This window comes from Macrotis lagotis, chromosome X (assembly GCF_037893015.1).
Source record: "Macrotis lagotis isolate mMagLag1 chromosome X, bilby.v1.9.chrom.fasta, whole genome shotgun sequence".
In the NCBI taxonomy this organism is placed as follows: domain Eukaryota; kingdom Metazoa; phylum Chordata; class Mammalia; order Peramelemorphia; family Peramelidae; genus Macrotis; species Macrotis lagotis.
This window is the reverse complement of record NC_133666.1, coordinates 670,854,371-670,872,867: the sequence shown is the minus strand read 5'-3', so window position 1 is coordinate 670,872,867 and position 18,497 is coordinate 670,854,371. Positions and strand designations below refer to the sequence as shown.

Below are 18,497 nucleotides of genomic sequence, written 5' to 3'. Positions count from 1 at the left end.
GATGGTTTTGGCCTGTCACCCATTTCAAATTCAATTCAGAACAATTCTGAAACCACTCTTGAATCTAAGCAACATGTTTCTACAGCTTGTTTTTCCCAGGTTACCAGAAAGGGCTCTCTAATCATGTCAGGTCAAAAGATAGTCAAAAGGCTTGATAATTACATGGAGTCTACATTTTTCTAAGAACTGCATATATTTATCTTAGACAAACTAAGTAGGCTGAAGGATGTCTTTGGGGCTTCTCTGGGATTTCAGTGAAACAGCAGTTCTTGAAGAAGCTCCCCCAGAAGGAACTAGGTAGGAGAAGAAAGGTTTACTTGCTATTTCCTTGGGCCCACTTGGATTTCCCTACATCTTTAGGCCTTGTGCTAGAAACTCAGCTGCTGCTACACTTGTCTGAAGATAGAAAATATTATTTTGGAGTGAGCATGAAGATTTACAACAAATATCATGTAATACTATTTTAACTCTTTAAAATAAAAAGACAACCTTTAAAGTTGGATTTCTTCCTGATCCAGTGGAGAAAGCAAGAAGAGCAGTGGCCTTTTGAAATGTACAGTTCCTATGACGCGTCCCACACAACTGTTGGCAGCACTAAGTCTTAGAAGTAGGAAATCTGTGAATGCAAAAGCAGTTTTGACAGGCTATTCCCCATTTCTTCTCCTCTCCCCCCCACCCCAAGGAAGACAAAAAATTTTTCAGAATAAGTAAATATTGGTACAAAATGCCCAATAAGGCTATCTAACCTGAAGGGGAAAAAAAATATGAGTTGTTCTTCTAAAGGGGTCATCTATAAAGGACCTGTCCAAATTAGTCAGAGGTTTTAAATGCAAAGTCCCCAAACCCAAGCTGTTAAGTTATGCAAGTATATGACTAATGCCTCCCCAAAATGATAGCTAGCCATGTAGCTGCTTGTATTTTTCAATTTTCTTGGAGTAATAATGACTTCCTACTTTGGTTACCAAAGTACTGTTAGAGTTGCCAACATGGTGAATTCACAGCCTCTTTCTAAGCAGAATGAATATAGCTAGGACTAATCACATTAGTAGATTTAGCTACTATGCTCCATGGAGTTATCTGTCATTGACAATTTTTTTTTTTAAAATGAAGAGAATATTTTTTTCAGAGACAGTAGGAGGCTAAAATGAAAACATAAAACAGTCACTGGGCTGGGTTTTCACTGACTATTCTTTTGGGGGAAAAATTTCATTTATGGGAAGGGGGATGGAGATGTCTTCTAAAAAAACCCCTGAAATTTGATTATATGCTATAATAATATTATAACAGAACAAATATGATAGACTGACATTAAATAAGGGTGTATTATCATGTTATATAAAGAAATAAACATTTTACATATATTATATATACACACACATACATATACATTTACATATATATTTATATATTATATATATAATATATATATATATATATATATGCAATTTCAGGGAACTATTTACTAAGTGAGCTCTTTAAATAGTACATACATATTCATGTGCTGATGATAGTACTGTTCAGGGGTTTATGGGATAGTGAAGCTTTCTTTGAGGCTTCAGTATGTCTTCTTATGCAGGGAACAGACACTGTCCAATCACTGGAGATTAAATGGCTCACTTTGATGGTTGGGACAGTGTTGTGGAAGGAGCCATCCCTATGGAGTGGCTGATTAAAAGCAGTCTTCCTAATGGACTTGGCCTTTGCCCCTTTTCCTTCTTAGAAAAAAGTAGAAATAATAGCAGATCTGATTCCCTGGGGGATGGATGGCTGCCTTGAGATGGAGGCACATGGGAAACACAAGCTCTCCAAACATCTTCCACATGAGGAGATTTCCAGATGCTGAGTGTGATCAGAGCTGGAGAGAGAGGAGCAGAAGCACACCGCCGGGAGAGAACAATGTGGGTGACTAGAGGGATTTCTTCCACCCTCGCCTTCTACATAGAGAAAGGGAGCTCCTAGGCAGGTTCTTGGAGAAATAAAACAATCATCTCTCTATGTTAAGTGATCCCCAAATCATTTCGTGTCTCCCCTGTGGCATGTAAGCTCCTTGAGGACAGAGACTGTCTTGTTTTAAAATTTCTATTAGTAGTGTCTAGAGCATGACTGGCCACATAGCACATACTTCTTGATTGATAGGAAACTATTCTTCAGGAGAGGAAAGGATTGCTCCTCAGCAGTGCCAGAGTCTTAGGGATGAGAAAATTACACACATGGCTCTTGAAGGTAGGGTAGCATCGTGACACGAGGGAACAAAAGTCTTGGACTTTTCCTCTAGGGCTCAGATATCTATTCCCCCCCCCCCCCCCCACTTCTTTATCCCTCTCTCCTCCAAAAGAGAAAAAAAGGGCACTGTCAAGTCTTCTACAAAAACTTCCTTCCTCAGGTCAGCACAGAGAGGGTGGGAGTAGAGGAAACTCCACTGGACTGCCAAGTCAGAAAGATCTGGATTCCTAACCCACTTCAGATGCATACTAGTTCTAAGACCCTGGGCAAGTCACTTAGATCTCTCTGTGCTTCAGGTTCCTCATCTGTAAAATAAGGGCTTCCAAAGTTCCTTCTGGTTCTACTTCTGTGATCCCATGATCCACCCACAACTATCCAAGGCATCCAACTTTTCCCTAAAAGATCCACACTGAGTCAAGAATGGGTCAAATGAGCATGGCCACATCCTGCACAGGGAGACACACTCCAAGTCCCAAGCAAAGGTTTACCATTTTTTTTCTCAAAACTTAACATACACAAATATTTTTTTAAGGGGGGGGAGGGTCTAGATTTATGAATTCTCTGGAGGGAGTTCCCAGTCAGAAATTCCCTTTAACAATGTCTATCTCTTATGTGTCTTAGTTGTTTGCATTTTTGTCTTCACTATATTGTGAGTTTTTTTTGAGAGTATTATATTTATGTCTTTTTTCCCCCGTTTTTTTACAAGGCAATGGGGTTAAGTGACTTGCCCAAGGTCACAAAGCTAGGTAATTATTAAGTGTCAGGTCGGAAGGAACTCGGGGCTCTATCCACTGCACCACTTAGCTGCCCCCTCTTTGTGTCTTTCTTTGTGTCCCCAGGGCGATACCTAGAAGATGGTAGGTTCTAAAAATGCTTATTGATCCATCTATATAAACCTATCTACTTGTCTACAATATCTAATGCATAGTAGGTTTTTTTTTTATGTTTTTGCAAGGCAAATGGGGTCAAGTGGCTTGCCCAAGGCCTCACAACTAGGTAATTATTAAGTGTCTGAGACCAGATTTGAACCCAGGTACTCCTGATTCCAGGGCTGGTGCTTTATCCACTGTGCCACCTAGCCACCCCCATAGTAGGTTCTTAATAAATGCCTCTCTCTTTTTTACTTATCTATCTTGTCTGCCTGCCTATCCATCTATCCACCCATCCATCTGACATGGATCTTTAAAGTATATCATAAACACACATGTACATGTATGTATGTAATACCAATTCCTATTCTGTACCTCCAGGCTCAGTGACTTTGCTGATGTGGGTCACCTCTCCCCTCCCCATCCATACAGGCTGAAGCCCCACTAACACTTGACCTTCTGGAGATGCTGTAGATGAAGCATCCATCACTTGGATCCATCCTGGTGATGAACCTCTGTAAGCCAAACTGGTCCATGGATAAAGACAGAAGATCTGCCATGGAGCTTGCCATTCAACCTTTCTTACTAGAGATTGCCCTACACTGGCATAGTCTCTGGGAACCTAGCTCATCTTTCATTCATGACAAGGTGCAACAGTGAATGCGTACATGTAGATATTACTGAATATACACATGTCGTATGTATGAATACACATACAAAACACACAGGTCACTAAATTGAAGGCTTATGATTTCTTACTGGGAAAACTCCCAAAACAGATCATACACCACCCACAGATAAATGTCAGCTTCTACTCTGAGAAGTTTCTGCTTCACAAAATAAAACATTTATTTCTGCTTTAGTGTGATTTTTTATTTACTTTTGGGGTAAAGCCATAGAACAGTAATCGGCATTATACAAAAACAACTAGGTAGGTAAAAGTACTCATTAAACTAAAGATGTTTTTTGTTTTCTCCCCATGCATTGTTTCACTTGTAGAAAATTTCCTTTTCTCATTTCAAAAAAAAATCCAGTAAAACATATTCCTATGTGGGGTCCATAGCTTCAAACTGTGGTTCCTTCTTCTTAGGGCTCTGGTCACCTCTTACCATCTATTCCTGCTATTAGAATTACTTATAATCAAGATGCTTCCAAACTTTCTTAAATCCAAATTTAAATAGAGCTGCTTATTTTCTGTAATTAGAGAAAACAGTCCTCAGAAGCACACCAGAAACAGTTCTTTCTACAAGGTAAGAAGTTTTTTTCTGTTCCCTAAGGTGACTTGCTTCGCAAAAGACCTTGGCCCTGGATAATCTGAGGAATTCTGGGTTTAACCTGGCCTCAGGCACCTAGAGCTATGACTTTGGGCAAGTCACTTGATCAGAGCAACAGTGGCCTTACCTGCAGAGGGGGATAACATTCTGGTCACTCTTCCATCCTGTCTGGAGGATTAAAGGAGAAAGTGTCTACAAACCTTGTAAACCAATGTCAACCCTTGTTTTTCACCAGAATTTGCAGGAATATATGTTTCTGTGTATGCCGACATTTGAATGGAAACCACACTGGTTGTGCATTTAGTTTAAAGTGTCGACTTTACAGATCACAGGTTGAGAGCTGGGCTTATTTAGTCAACCTTGCTCATTTTACAGATGAGGAAACAGGGGTTAAATCATGTATCCAGGGTCAGCAGCAGAGGTAGTCTTTGAACTCTGTTTTTCTGACTATTAGGCTAGTAATTTCTCTTATTTTCTGCCTTAACTACCTATGATTTTATAGGATGGCTAACCATAGCTCAATCTGTATGTGCCCCAACTACAGACAAAAGGTTTTATAGGAGCCAAGGCACATGTAAAAAATGAACTGAAAGACCAGGAGATAATTAGTCCCTTTCCTGTGAAGGCCCCAAAATCTAGATGAGAAAAAACCCAAAGTACAGACAGTTTTGAGTTATCTTGCCCAAATGAGACATAAGTTGGGTTTGGAGTAACACCCTGTACTCCTGAATCCCATTTACGATCATGTGCGTACAAGATGATGCTGACTTTTATAACAGCTGTGTCCTTTAAAGTGATAGTTCCTGAGGCCACTTAACTGCAGAATACTTTGGATAAGTACACTTTGATGCAGTGGGACAAACACGAGCCTGAAAGTCAGAAAACCTGGTTTTTAAATCTTGGTCCTTGTGACTTGTGTGACTTCAGGGTGGTCATTTCACCTCTCTCTGCTTTTGCTTCCTCATTTATGAGATTAGGAGGTTGGATGAAATGATCCTTTCTAGCTTTAAATTATGATTTCATATAATATTCCTTAATTTCCATTCATGCTACAGTTTGGAAAGCTACTATAAAAATGATATGTCTTGACACGTCATTTAAAAAAGAAACAGTCATGGTATGTGCAACAAGTTTTATTGGTTTTTAAGTTACATGAACAGAACAAAGTTATTAACATATTAAAATAAATTTAATTTTACTTATATTTAACAGAAGAAAGAGAAACTCTAAAGTAAACTGAAGGACCTGATAAACCTCAGATAAATGTTCCTTCAAAACAAGAGAGAAAAGTTCCTAAAAGACTCCTCTAAAGTTAAAAAAAGATTAAGAAAAACATTAAGAGTTTGGGGTTATTATGTATTTTTATAAAAATTACATGTTTCTTATGAGCACACGCTTAAATATCCAGGTTGTAAAATTTAAGTCACTTGTCCAATAAAAATCAGAAGACACCACTAATAGTCAAACAGGAAAAAAATGCTTATTCCTTTAAGTAAAAAAACAGAACAAAGCTACAAACCCAAGTCCTATATTTAAGATTCATTAGGGAAAAGCCAATTTGCAGCCAACATATCCTATAAAAGTGACAGACGGTTTTCAGGTTTAAAAAAAAAACAACAAACTTTAACAAACACCACAGGAAAAAAAGATTATTGCTAGTACCTATCATCAACCCAAAGAGATTACATATGAATTCAGAGTATCAGTCGGTCCTCGCCTCCCTCTTGAATTACCTGACCAATGGAAGTTTGGTTTTGTTGTTTCAGAAAGCACTGTTTCTTACACTCCATCAACTGCTCAAAGTCACGCCACATTTTAGCTTGCTTCATATTGGGCCCATGGCTTTCTCGTACAGTTTTTTGTTTTTCCCGAAGTTTCTGTTACAAAATATTAAGAACAAGTGAATCTAAGTAACAGGACAACTTTTAGTGACAAGAAAATACTAAATTTCGCACATTTGACTACTTGGTTAAACTCTATCCAGGCTGTCCTAGGCATTCATCAAAACTGAAGCAATAGAAATTTAATTGTAATGAGGTGTCATGAATTTAAAAAAGAAAGTGTTGACAGAAAATATATCTTGCAAAGTTTCTGTGGTTTAGCTTGAAAATTTCAGTATGAGCCTAGAAAAAGGAAATTCTCCAAAGAGCTTTTGCTAGGAGAAGGGAAAAGGTCTAGTAATGGACAACAATAGGAAAAATATAGATAAGCAAAAAATACTGCTATGTACTGTTTTCGTTATTGAGGACTGGAATAAATGAAAAATGCTCTAGGAGCAGTTTTAAAATCGCTGGCTACTTGATAAATGCTTATGGAGGTGCATTAAGAACAAAGAATACAAACATGTGTTCGATAAAAAACAACAAAAATCTACCTCACTTTAGTATTGTATCTAGTTAAGAGAGATGGGAAGGTAGAAAAAGGGTTGACTGAGAAATGGTCAGAGATACAGATACAGAACCCAAAGACATGTACAATAGAAATAAATACATAAAGAAAGAAAAGAAATTTAAGAATAAAGGGAGAAACAGTAATAGATTGGTAAAGATAAAGTATTTAAGAAATAAGTATGTTCTAAGAGAGTGAAAATACTTAAGAATAAATGAAAAAACAAAAAACCAACCACCATGAGAGAGTGGTTAATGCTATTACCTCTTAGAAATCCCCAAAGTACTTACGAATTCAAATAATGAACTGGAAACAAGAAATAGGACAGCAAAGATCTTTGCATTCCTATACTATGTTAACAATTTTTGAAAGCTTTATTACAATTAGATGCACAAATTAGAATATCCTCTCTTAGGACTTGCCCCATGTATCAAATAAACCAAAGGCTAGATTTAATCAATAGTCACAGTTCCCATAAACAGCAAAAAGAAAGAATTAAGAAGATATAATTTCAACGTACTCCATAAACTATGGAGTTTATGGCACATAAACTCATTTAGTTTAAATGGATCTTACTAAAACAGCTGATTAACATTTATATTTTATACTTGTTAACAAAAATATTTTTAAGTGACTCAAACCAAAAAATAAGTTTAAGATGCTGTTGGTTTAAGGACAACAATTCTCAAGTTAATATTCAAAAGTATGGAGGTACTGGAGCCAGCGTGAACTGACTCACAAGGGGTGATGGCTAAACTCCTAGTGAACTTCAGCAATACAACAAATCAAGCCTTGATTTATTGTTTTGTTCATTGTCTAGACTTAAGAAATGTTAGCAAAGTTAACTTAGCAGTGTCAGGAGGGCATTTTCTTGAGGGACAATTGTTCAACATTTCCCTGTACACCCTGTTTCTGAGAACTTGTGATGATAAAAGGGTCCTTGATGAATACAAGGAATTCTTTTATTCAATAGTCTACTTGCTACTTTTTTTTTAATCACTAAGTCTTTTGAGGATAATAATTGTTACGTTTGTACTTGTAAAAGTTATTTAAAAAATAATTTATGGGATGTCATTTAGAATTTGATACCACTAAGTAAGGGTGGGACTAGCCAAGTTTTTGAAGATGAGCTAAGGTTTCTAGAGTGGGAAAACTACTAACTTTTGACCTACTTGATCTTAGAACCAGCAACTGTAGAGATGCAGGTCTAGCCCAGGTAATTCTCCAGGGGAATGATATATGGTGATCTGGAGCATCTGTGTCTCTCTTGTTTGGAAAGACCAGCTTAATTGTGGGTCTGCCCTAGTAGTGGAAGTCCACTTTTAAAAGGAGTATAAGGGGGGCAGCTAGGTGGTGCAGTGGATAGAGCACTGGTCCTGGAGTCAGGAGTACCAGAGTTCAAATATGGGCTCAGACACTTAATAATTACCTAGCTGTGTGGCCTTGGGCAAGCCACTTAACCCCATTGCCTCGCAAAAACTTTAAAAAAAATGAATAAAAGGAGTATAAGGGATTGGGCTAAGTTTAACAGGTGAATGAGAAGCAATTTTTGCTTCGCTGAATTCTACAACAATAACTCTCTTTAAAGATACTTTCGTTGCCAGAATGAATCCCCAAATTGAAAGACAAAGAATTCTGAGATGACAGCTAGCCAATTAAGGGCCTACAGAAGAACTGAAAGACTCAAAGACAGTTTTGTTTATGTAATATTTTTTCTAAGCAAAAAAAAGAACATTTTAAAAATAGAAAATACATTTAGAAAAAGATGTGTGTGGCATGTCCCAGAGGCATGTTGGCTGTAATCATAATCATAATCATAATAATAACAACAACAACTCATTTCTCTAAAAGCGCCTTTCTCACATAGCCTCTGACAAAGGCAGGGCAGGTATTACAACATTCATTTCACGGAGGAGGAGGCTGTGATAAGTTCAGTCATTTGCTCTAGATCACTGAGGCAGTGAAATGTGCAGACCCACCCTCGATCCTGGAGATACTGTGTTCTATTTGTAATGTTAAGTCTGTACTAGTGATACTTTAAGCAGACATCAACAGTTTGCTAAAAACCCGTTTTTCAATATAACAATAAGGTTGTCTAGTTCTTCAATGGGATGACAATATTGGTACAAAGAGGTTAAAAAAAATAACCCTGCAACTTAGAACTAAGGCAAGGGGAAAAAACATGCTTTTAAGGGGTTCTTTCATTTTCCCATTAATATCAAGAAAATTTATCCCTAAATTGTAAAGGGAGATTGTTTTACCATATTTGCTCTATCTTCTATACTGCTCTTCTTTCCATTTTTGATGTTTACCTCTGGAGTAATCAATTTATTAAGAAGTTGATTCAACTCAAGTAAATAATTGTTTAAATCAGAAAACAAAACAAACAAAACACAATCACAGATATTTTTGCATAAATGTTAAATGCCTAACAATTTTATTTTTACTTTTAAGTAAGTTAAGGATGAATAAATCTTGGGTTTTAAATACAATGATCCTTTCTAGACTTAACACAAGTGGAAGACTTCCCCCACATTTCAATTATGGACTTAGAATTCCCTAATAATACTTGACAAATAAAAATGCAATTCAATAATCTTAGATGTCTGCACACAAGCATGTCAAAACCCATGTTCTGTTGTAAATTATACAGGAAGTGAAGAAAATTGGACAGTCAGCCTGGATTATTCTTTACTACATAACTTGAAGTTAGAAGAAAAGAAACTTAGTAGAAGAAGGGAGATGGGAGGCCAGGAAGTTTGCCTACAGTTGTGCTTCTCTTTGGTGGCAGACCTGGACCAGAACCTGTCTCCAAACTCTCATTCAAGAGTTGTTTCCATTTCCCCATGCTAACACTTAATGTCTCAATACATTTAGATTATTTCCAATGACAACAAAGGCTGAAATCTTTAAATTTAATAGTACCCATATTGCTTTATTTGGTTGGCTATTTTTACATTCAGGGACTGATTCTATCTCTCTCTATTTTTTTTTTTTTTTTTGGTTTTTGCAAGGCAAATAGGGTTAAGTGGCTTGCCCAAGGCCACATAGCTAGGTAATTATTAAGTGTTTGAGACTGGATTTGAACCCAGCTACTCCTGACTCCAGGGCCAGTGCTCTATCCACTGCACCACCTAGCCGCCCCAGGGACTGATTCTCAAGACCTTTTCTGCCGATGTCTTGGTCATTTCAGTGTTCAGGGATTCCTCCACCAGAAAGTGAGCAAGAGAAAGAACTGCAGATAATATTCAGTAAAATAAATATTATTTTCAGCAGCTATGATAAAAGTTTTGATGGGAAAGAAAGATGAAACAAATATACAATGCAGTTTTTGGATTATTATAATTTATGTTAACAATTATATAAATAAGAATCGTCAAAAGATCATTTAGAGATTTTGAGCTGTGGGTCATGTTTGGTAGTCTTAACTGGATTATTACCGAGAATGTGATTTTTTTTTGTAGTAGCAATAGTTTCTTTTTTTATTTTTAATATACTTTAGGAAACAATATACAAAGCTGAGCTTTCCACCATTTCCAGAAAACAGTGGGATGCTCCAATTACACAAATTTAGCATTTTGTGATGGCTAAGAACAGTAGTCAGCACCAGACTTGAACAGTTAGCTACAACACAAACATCCTTCCAAATGAAATGTCATAATAGCAAGACAGGTAAACCAGGGTTTAACATATGACAACCCTTGGGATGTTTCAATCATTCTTGTTGAATGTCATAATTCATTAAATATTTTATACAGAATTTGTTTACAAGCTTTAAACAAAACTTCTCTTGAGGGATTATTTCAATTAAGTACAATGTTCAACAAGAATAGTCGAGAATGTGATATTAAAGCTGTTTAAGTTTCTTTTCAAAACAATTCATGCTAAGTTAATTCAGAAGGGCTAAGGTAATTGTCAAAGGAGTCAACTAAGGATAGAATTTTTGCCTGCATCCTACATGATACTCTACATAAGGGATCACAACATGATTTGTATACCAGTAGTCTATACATTGGTGGACAGATAGTTTTGAATGAACAGTGTGCTCTTACCTTCCCAAGGTTTTCTTGTTCAGCAATATTCTTGGTATACTGTTCCCTAAAGAGCCAAAATAACAAGTTAGCTTCAATTTATTTGAACTATTTTACTCATATAACTCAATAACATTAACATCTTTTGAGATGTTCTATATAGTTTACAATGCTAATATGAGGAATATAGTATTCCCCTCATAGTATTTTAATAATCATAATTACTTTTATCATCCTCAACTTTGTTTAGTCCAGAAAAATAAAGTTACAAATATTTTAAAGAATATTTTGTGATTTCACAGGTGTGGGGGAAACTCCTATTGAAGAGACTTTTTCTACTCAATGATATTTAACTTCAACTTGTCTATCCCTCACTCATAGAGAGCTACCAAGGACCTGTTCATTGATAAGTCCTTTATTATGCACTATAACATGCTGCTTTTCATGAAAAAATGAACAAATATGTTAAATACTGTTTAATCTTCTTTTAAGACAACATTAACACGTTCCTGTAAATGTCATTTCATCATTTTAAAGAGATTTCAAAAGAATTTGTATTTAAATGGAAAATTGAAACTACAAGAATATTCTGAACTGCTTTTACAGAAAAGTTCCATTAGAATTCAACATGTGTTCATCAAAAACTGAGACAGCAATAATTTTAAAAGGCTAATAATGTAGGAAGGGTAAAGGAGGTTGGACAGAAGATGTGGGGTTAGGACATATGACTCAGAAGACAAGGAAAACTGCATTTTTTGTCACTTTGTTCAAGTGTATATTTATTATATTATATACTCTTGAATAAAAAATTTAGAAAATAATCAGGGGAATTAAAAAAAAAAGACTCGAGTAGTCTTAAGTGAAGAAAGATAGTCACTTAACAAAAGGGGAGGATGACCTATTTGGAATAGTGAGACTTAAGAGGATACAGAATACTGGATTAAGCAAAAGCACTCATTAAGTATCTTCTCTGTACAAGACCTTGTATTAGGGGCTGGGGATAAAAACAAAAACAAATAAGGAAACAACTAAAGTTAAAATGTGTAGAAAGAATGACTATATAGGAGAAATGAGGGGAAAACAACGCTAAAATGCCATAAAAACTGCAGACTGGGGATATTACATAATGATTACAATTATATATCCTATCTCATAACCAGTAGGATGTTCCCAGCTCTATTGCTTCTTCAGTATTATGTGCTATAAAAAGCTGTGTAGGATGGTGCAGTAGATGCTCCAATGGTATTTGCTTTGCTAATATTAGTAACTCAACTCTTGTTTTCAATTCTGTAAATCTGTAAACAAGGTCATGAAAAGTTCAAGGAAATACTGGTAAAACCAATTGAGAATTGTTTTATGTTGAGAAGGTCTGTAGTAACTAAGAGTGGCGCAGAAATAAAAACAGCATCTTACTAGGCCTATTTTCCATCTATTGAGTTAAAACTAAGTGATAGTGATAATCCTATTGCTAAGGACAATATGACTAAGTGACCTGTTATTATTGTTAGTGTCCTTTATTATTCATCTAACATGCTGCTTTTAATGAAAAAAAAAACAAATTATGTTAAATACTGTTTATCTGTTTAATCTTCTTTTAAGATAACATTAACACATTCCTGTAAATGTCACTTCATCATTTTAAAGAGATTTTTTTTTTTAGACCACAGTTCAGTTAAAGGTATTCTTGGAGAGTAAAGATTACATGAAAACAATTCACTGATTGTGCTAGAACTATGAAAAGTCTGTATTCAGACAATGAGTTTGAATCTCAAATTCACTACAGTGACTTTGGGCAAGTCACTTTACCCATATCTCAGGTTTTTTTTTTTTATCTAAGGATGGGGATTATTAACATCTGTATGACTTATCTTTCAGCGTTACTGTGGGGAAAGCACTTTGTAAATATTAAGAATGAATTGTTATAATTATTGTAATTTGTTTTTCAGTTTTGCAAAAGGCAAAAATTCTTAAACAACAGCAACCAAAAACTTATATCCTTATTCAAAATAAGAACTGGGATACTAGAGACAAATTTTAAACCAAACTAATCACTTTTATCTGTGAATCTTCCAGAAAAAAAGCTACAAATATTTGAAAATTTTTTTAAAGTCTCTCATTGGTATTATCTATCTATCTATCTATCTATCTATCTATCTATCTATCTATCTATCTAATCTATTTAGGTTTTCATAAGGCAAACAGGGTTAAGTGGCTTGCCCAAGGCCACACAGCTAGGTAATTATTAAGTGTCTGAGACCAGATTTGAACCCAGGTACTCCTGACTCCAGGGCCAGTGCTTTATCCACTACGCCACCTAGCTGCCCCTTCTCATTGTAATATTCAAACAATCATGGCTGAAACCATAACATAGTGAATCACACTTTGTTTTAATGCTTTCATTATACATAATTCTACTTTTGACACAATTCTAATTTGGGGGGGAGGAAAAACAATGAAGTGGCAGGAGATTATGATAAAGGAATGAAGCAAAGCATTTTAACTGGAAAACTGATCAGAAAATTCAGCAGTAACATTTTCTTCTTTACTATTTATAATGACAGCATTGGAAGGAATGTAACTTAATTTTGAAAAACTTTCTATTTTTAGAGGCCAAAATTAACTTTTTACATTCCTTAGCATTGACCATACAGATTTACTTGAGCTGAGTTGATATTTGATAAAGACATCTGCATAAGTACATTTTTGATCCAATATGTTGTAGCCTTAGGAAAGTAACTGTTCCATAAACAGCTACTTTGAGACTCTTTTAAATTTCTGTACAAATTGAAAAGATATTTAAATTCTGAAAAGAAATCTCATTTCTTAATTCCGTTGTCTTTCTAAGAAAACTATTACTTCAAAATTGTTATATGAGTGAAGGTAAAAGAACCTTACTCCAAAACTTTAAGGACAAAGCAAAACATTTCATTTCAGGATGGGAAAACCACGACTGCTGACAATTCAAATAAAACAGCTTGTATTTATGCTGTGGTTTGCTTTTCATCCTATATCCCCAGCACTATTAAGAGCTGAACAAAGCCCTGCAAGGCTCCTAGAATTTAAACACTCATTTTCAATCTTTACCACAGTTTATTAGGCCCTGCACACAGCAGGGGCGCAATACAATGGACTGTGTTGAGAGAGAGGCTGCTTCTGCCAGACCCACAAGGGGCGAGTCCAAGCTCTGGGCTTCCAAAAGGGTTGAGATCATGGGACAAGGCGGATCCACAGAAAGGAGAGCAAAGTTTGTCTTCATGACGGCATCAAGAAGATATCCCTAACCTGTAGTCCTGCCTGAGTTGATCTAATTCCAATTTGAAAATTGGTGGGCTGGAAACATCCTTCAAACATGCTTGGATAGGAACAAGACCTGGAAAGGACCTTAGCAATCACATTGTCTTCCCTGCTCAGATGAGAAAACAGCAATAAGGGGATCTTCAATAGTCAAGTTCTTATTAACATTGACCCTGGGCTAGAAAGCACTTTTGGCCTCTGGCTCCAAAGCTTGTGTTTTCCCCCTTATCACAAACTTCTAGGTTTTTTTTTAAAGACTTAGAGTAGGAATGCTTTTGTTTCTAAGATGAAACCTGCAACTGAGAAATTTTATTTCAAGCATGTAATTGTAAGTAGAATGACTTGGGGCATAAGAATTTTAGGTTTTAGGTTGACTATACAACAAAATAATTGGTCAATTCAGTAGAATTTATTTATTTATTTATTTTTTGCAAGGCAAATGGGGTTAAGTGCTTGCCCAAGGCCACACAGCTAGGTAATTATTAAGTGTCTGAGACCGGATTCGAACCCAGGTACTCCTGACTCCAAGGCTGGTGCTTTATCCACTACGCCACCTAGCCGCCCAGAATTTAATTTTTTTAAAAAGTCAAACCAGCAACTGGATGGCTGAGTAGAATGGTTTGCAGGAACAAAAGAATATTCCTTGAGAGTTAAAACTGAACATGCCCATTTCTTAACTAAAGAGTTTTCTAACTGAACTCTCCAACCGAAGATCAGAATGAGGTTGTCAGGAATAAGGAATGGACTTGCCTAATTGCCTTTCGCTTTTCCAGCTGATCAGAGGAGACATAGGCTTTCATCTCATCGGTGGCACGCCGCAGCTGTACTTCTAGATTCTAAATGGAAAGAGAGAGCTTTGGAGACACTGCTGACTAAAACTCTCTCCAGTTTCTAATTTATTTTTCTCCATCTTACCCTAATCAGGCAGTTTGTATGATGATATCGACTTTCTTCTTGAAGACATTCTTCCCGAAGCCCTCTAACTTCCTACAATGGGATAAGAATTTAGCATATTAAAAATATTAAGATAATTTTTCCTTTAGATATTATCTATGTATGTAAGAACCTTCACGTGCACATGATTGAAGAATTTGGAGAAAGCTATCAGTTTACTCCACCACACAACAATGAAGCAATGACAAGATATCAAAATGAGAAGAAAGGTCAAGGTTCAGAAGACAGTCAACTGGACTGACTCTTCTGGCCCAGCATGGCAAAGGACAGTGAACATAGGAAGACCAGGGCCAACTCACACACTGCCTGGCCAATCACATAAGGACCTGTTGGCTCATCCACACAGGAGAAACTGGGCTTTAGTTGCAACTCACCTGCTCAAGTTTGGACCGATTACTTTCTAGACCTGCTGCACAGCTGTCATACTGGGTTTTCTTTTCCTCACATTCCTGTGTCAGTTCCTGGTAGGGAAAAGGCAGAGAATTATGAAAAGAAAAGTAGAATTTGGTTTTAAAGCAATATGTGCTCTTGTTAATCCTGTAACTTGAGCCTTATACTTGGAAATATTTTTGTAAACCAAGGGGACATATGAGAATCCTAACAGGTGAAGCAATTAGTCAAGTTGCACATTACGAGATCAGGTGACTAAACAACATACAAACTTTCCTCTAACAATTACAGACTGTTTATTTAGTGTCATCACATTTGGTTGACTTGTGTCACTCATTAGTCATAAAGATTTTAAAATTTAAAAATCAACTATATAGAGCACCAGCCCTGGAATCAGGAGGACCTGAGTTCAAATTTGACCTCAGACACTTAATAATTACTTAGCTGTGGGCTTTGGGCAAGCCACTTAACCCCATTGCCTTGCAAAAAAAAAATTTAAATCACTAAGTTCATCACATGTACTACAAAGACAAATACTAGGAAAAAAAAGGTTCCCTTCAATAATAGGTTATTTAGGATCTTAGGGAAGAGAATCAGAAATATCACCCTAAATGCATCAGGAAAGATTTTAAGAACTAGTAAAAAAAAAAACCCCACTATTTTAAAGAATACAGTTTAAATTACATTTAAAGCTTTTCATTGAAAAAAAAAACAAGATTTTATAATGGAAAATGAGAATTTCTATGGACTATATTTAACCTTTTTAGTACATTAATTTTCCTTGCACTAGAATCCTATGCTTTATGCATTTGATATTTCTCCCAATAGACATTAATTCTAATTTTCAACTTGAGAAGCACTTTATTTTAGACCCCAATCAGGAATTTCTATTCCTCATGTTTGTCAACTTTTCCTATTTTTCTTTTTGGAAGTAACTTTTGGAAGTTGTGATTTGCATACAACTAAGTAAGAGTCTAAGGTTGGATATAAACTCAGGTCCTCCTGACTCCAGATCCAGGGCTCTACCCCCTGCAAAACCTAGCTATTCCCTTATTTTTCTTCAAACTCCTTATCTGTTTTTTTTAAAATTTATTTAAGGCAATGGGGTTGAGTGACTTGCCCAAGGTCACACTGCTAGGCAATTAAGTGTCTGAGACTTGATTTGAACTCGGTTCCTCCTGACTCCAGGGCCAGTGCTCTACCTACTATGCCACCTAGTTGCCCCTCTAAATTTTCTTTTGAAGAACAAATTAGCTAAAGGCTCACATATTTTATTTCCTTGTCCCTTCAAAAAATTTCTGAGTTTTTAAGAAAATAATTAAATGTTTGGTTTTATTTTGCTTTCAATTTTGTTAAGTTTTTTTTTCTCTGGTTTTCAGAATGTCACTTTTGGTCTATGCTTGAGTTTATCTACTTTTCTTGGTTTCCATATGCTAAATGCCCAATTCTTTGATTTTTAAAAAAATTTTCTTTTGTTAATGAAAGTGTTCAGACATGCAAATTTTTCTCTAATGATTACTAATGACATTTCCCAGATTTTGGTATGTTGTATCATTGTTACCATTATTTTTTTACTTTTTTAGGTTTTTGCAAGGCAAATGGGGTTAAGTAGCTTGCCCAAGGCCACACAGCTAGGTAATTATTAAGTGTTAGAGGCCAAATTTGAACTCAGGTCCTCCTGACTCCATGGCTGGTGCTCTATCCACTGCGCCACCTAGTCACCCCCAGTTGCCATTCTTTTTTTTTTTTGACATTTTAACATTTTATTTGTTTTCCAATTATATATACAATAGTAATATGTACCCATCTTTTTTTTGCAAGGCTCTGAATTCTACAATTTTTCTCACACCCTCCCTTCCCTCCCCCCACCAACAGAAGGCTGTCTGATAGTCTCTACATTGTTTCCATGACACACATTGATATAAATTGAATGTGTTTAAGAGTAAACATAATAATAAATATAAACCTCCTCCCCCACAAGATGAGAAACCTCAAGAATAGAGAGAGAAAAAAAAATTGTACTTCAGTCTGTGTTCAGATTCCAATGGTTCTGTCTTTGGGATGAGTTGCCTTCTTTATCTTAAGTCCACCAGAGAGGTTGTTTCAATATTTTTCCCTCAGTCGCTATTACTAGCTGTACCTCCACTCTATTTCTCCCCACTCTCATTCTATTCTCTCTCTCTCTCTCCTTTCATCCTTGACCTGTCCAAAAGTGTGTTGAATCTGAGTACCCTCTCCTTCGATCTTGCCTCTCTTCTATCACCTATTCCCCCCCTTCCCTCCCCCCATTCCCCCTCATCCCGTCCCTTTCCTCCCATCCTTCTCCAGGGGAAGACAGATTTCCTCACCCTATTAAGTGTGAATGTCATTTCCTCCCTGAGCCATTTCTGATGAGAATGAAGGCTCACTCATTCCCCCTTGCCTTCTCCCTCTCCACTCCATTGAAAAAGCTTTGTCTTGACTCTTATGTGAAATCTCTCAGCTCTTTCTTCATCTCCTTTCCCTTCCTCCCAATTTCCCCATCACCCATTGACTCCATCCCTTTACCACATCATACCATTCATTATATTCCACTCCTTCCTATGTCCTGTCTATATATGCTCCTTCTAACAGCTCTTATAAATGAGAAAGTTCATATGAGTTATCAATATCTTCTTCCCATGCAGGAATACAAACAATTCGGGGGGCGGAGCCAAGATGGTGACAAGAAGGGATCCAGTCTTAGGAGCTCTCTGATAAAAACTCATAAACTAAGGACTCTAACTAAACTTTCGAGAGACAGAACCCACAAAGGGACCCAGTGAGGCAGTTCTCCTACTCAAGGTAACCTGGAAAAGAGCAGAAAGGCTCTGCTCCCCGGGGTCGGAGGGGCGGCCAGCCAGAGGGGTGGCCCACCAGAGCCAAAGAACTTCAGCCTCCCGGAGACAACCCCAGGGTGCTGGGAGCCGCAGCTCACAGCAGCGGGGGAGTCTCCTGAGCTGCACCCCGGGGAGCACCGGTCACAAAGTGGGGGAACAGCAGGGACCTCTGCCAGAGAGAGCATGTGGAGCCCAGCCCTCGGGGCATACAGGGAG

General features: G+C 36.8%; 1 protein-coding gene across 5 annotated transcripts in view; it reads right to left on the bottom strand.

The window, feature by feature from the left end:
* Positions 1-456: 456 nt before the first annotated feature.
* Positions 457-18,497, bottom strand: part of IFT81 (intraflagellar transport 81) — an 87,894-nt gene continuing 69,853 nt past the window's right edge. For 2 of the 5 annotated variants that reach the window (XM_074205628.1, XM_074205629.1), the window contains exons 16-21: positions 15,408-15,494; positions 14,995-15,066; positions 14,830-14,915; positions 10,807-10,852; positions 9,016-9,066; positions 5,472-6,243 (exon numbers count right to left, since the gene is read on the bottom strand). In XM_074205628.1, coding sequence (XP_074061729.1) covers positions 6,061-6,243; positions 9,016-9,066; positions 10,807-10,852; positions 14,830-14,915; positions 14,995-15,066; positions 15,408-15,494 — 525 coding nt within the window. In that variant the 3' untranslated portion in view covers positions 5,472-6,060. Of the gene's footprint in view, positions 617-5,471; positions 6,244-9,015; positions 9,067-10,806; positions 10,853-14,829; positions 14,916-14,994; positions 15,067-15,407; positions 15,495-18,497 lie in introns of those variants that run through there. The other 3 variants (XM_074205630.1, XR_012472267.1, XM_074205631.1) reach the window with 3 other exon arrangements.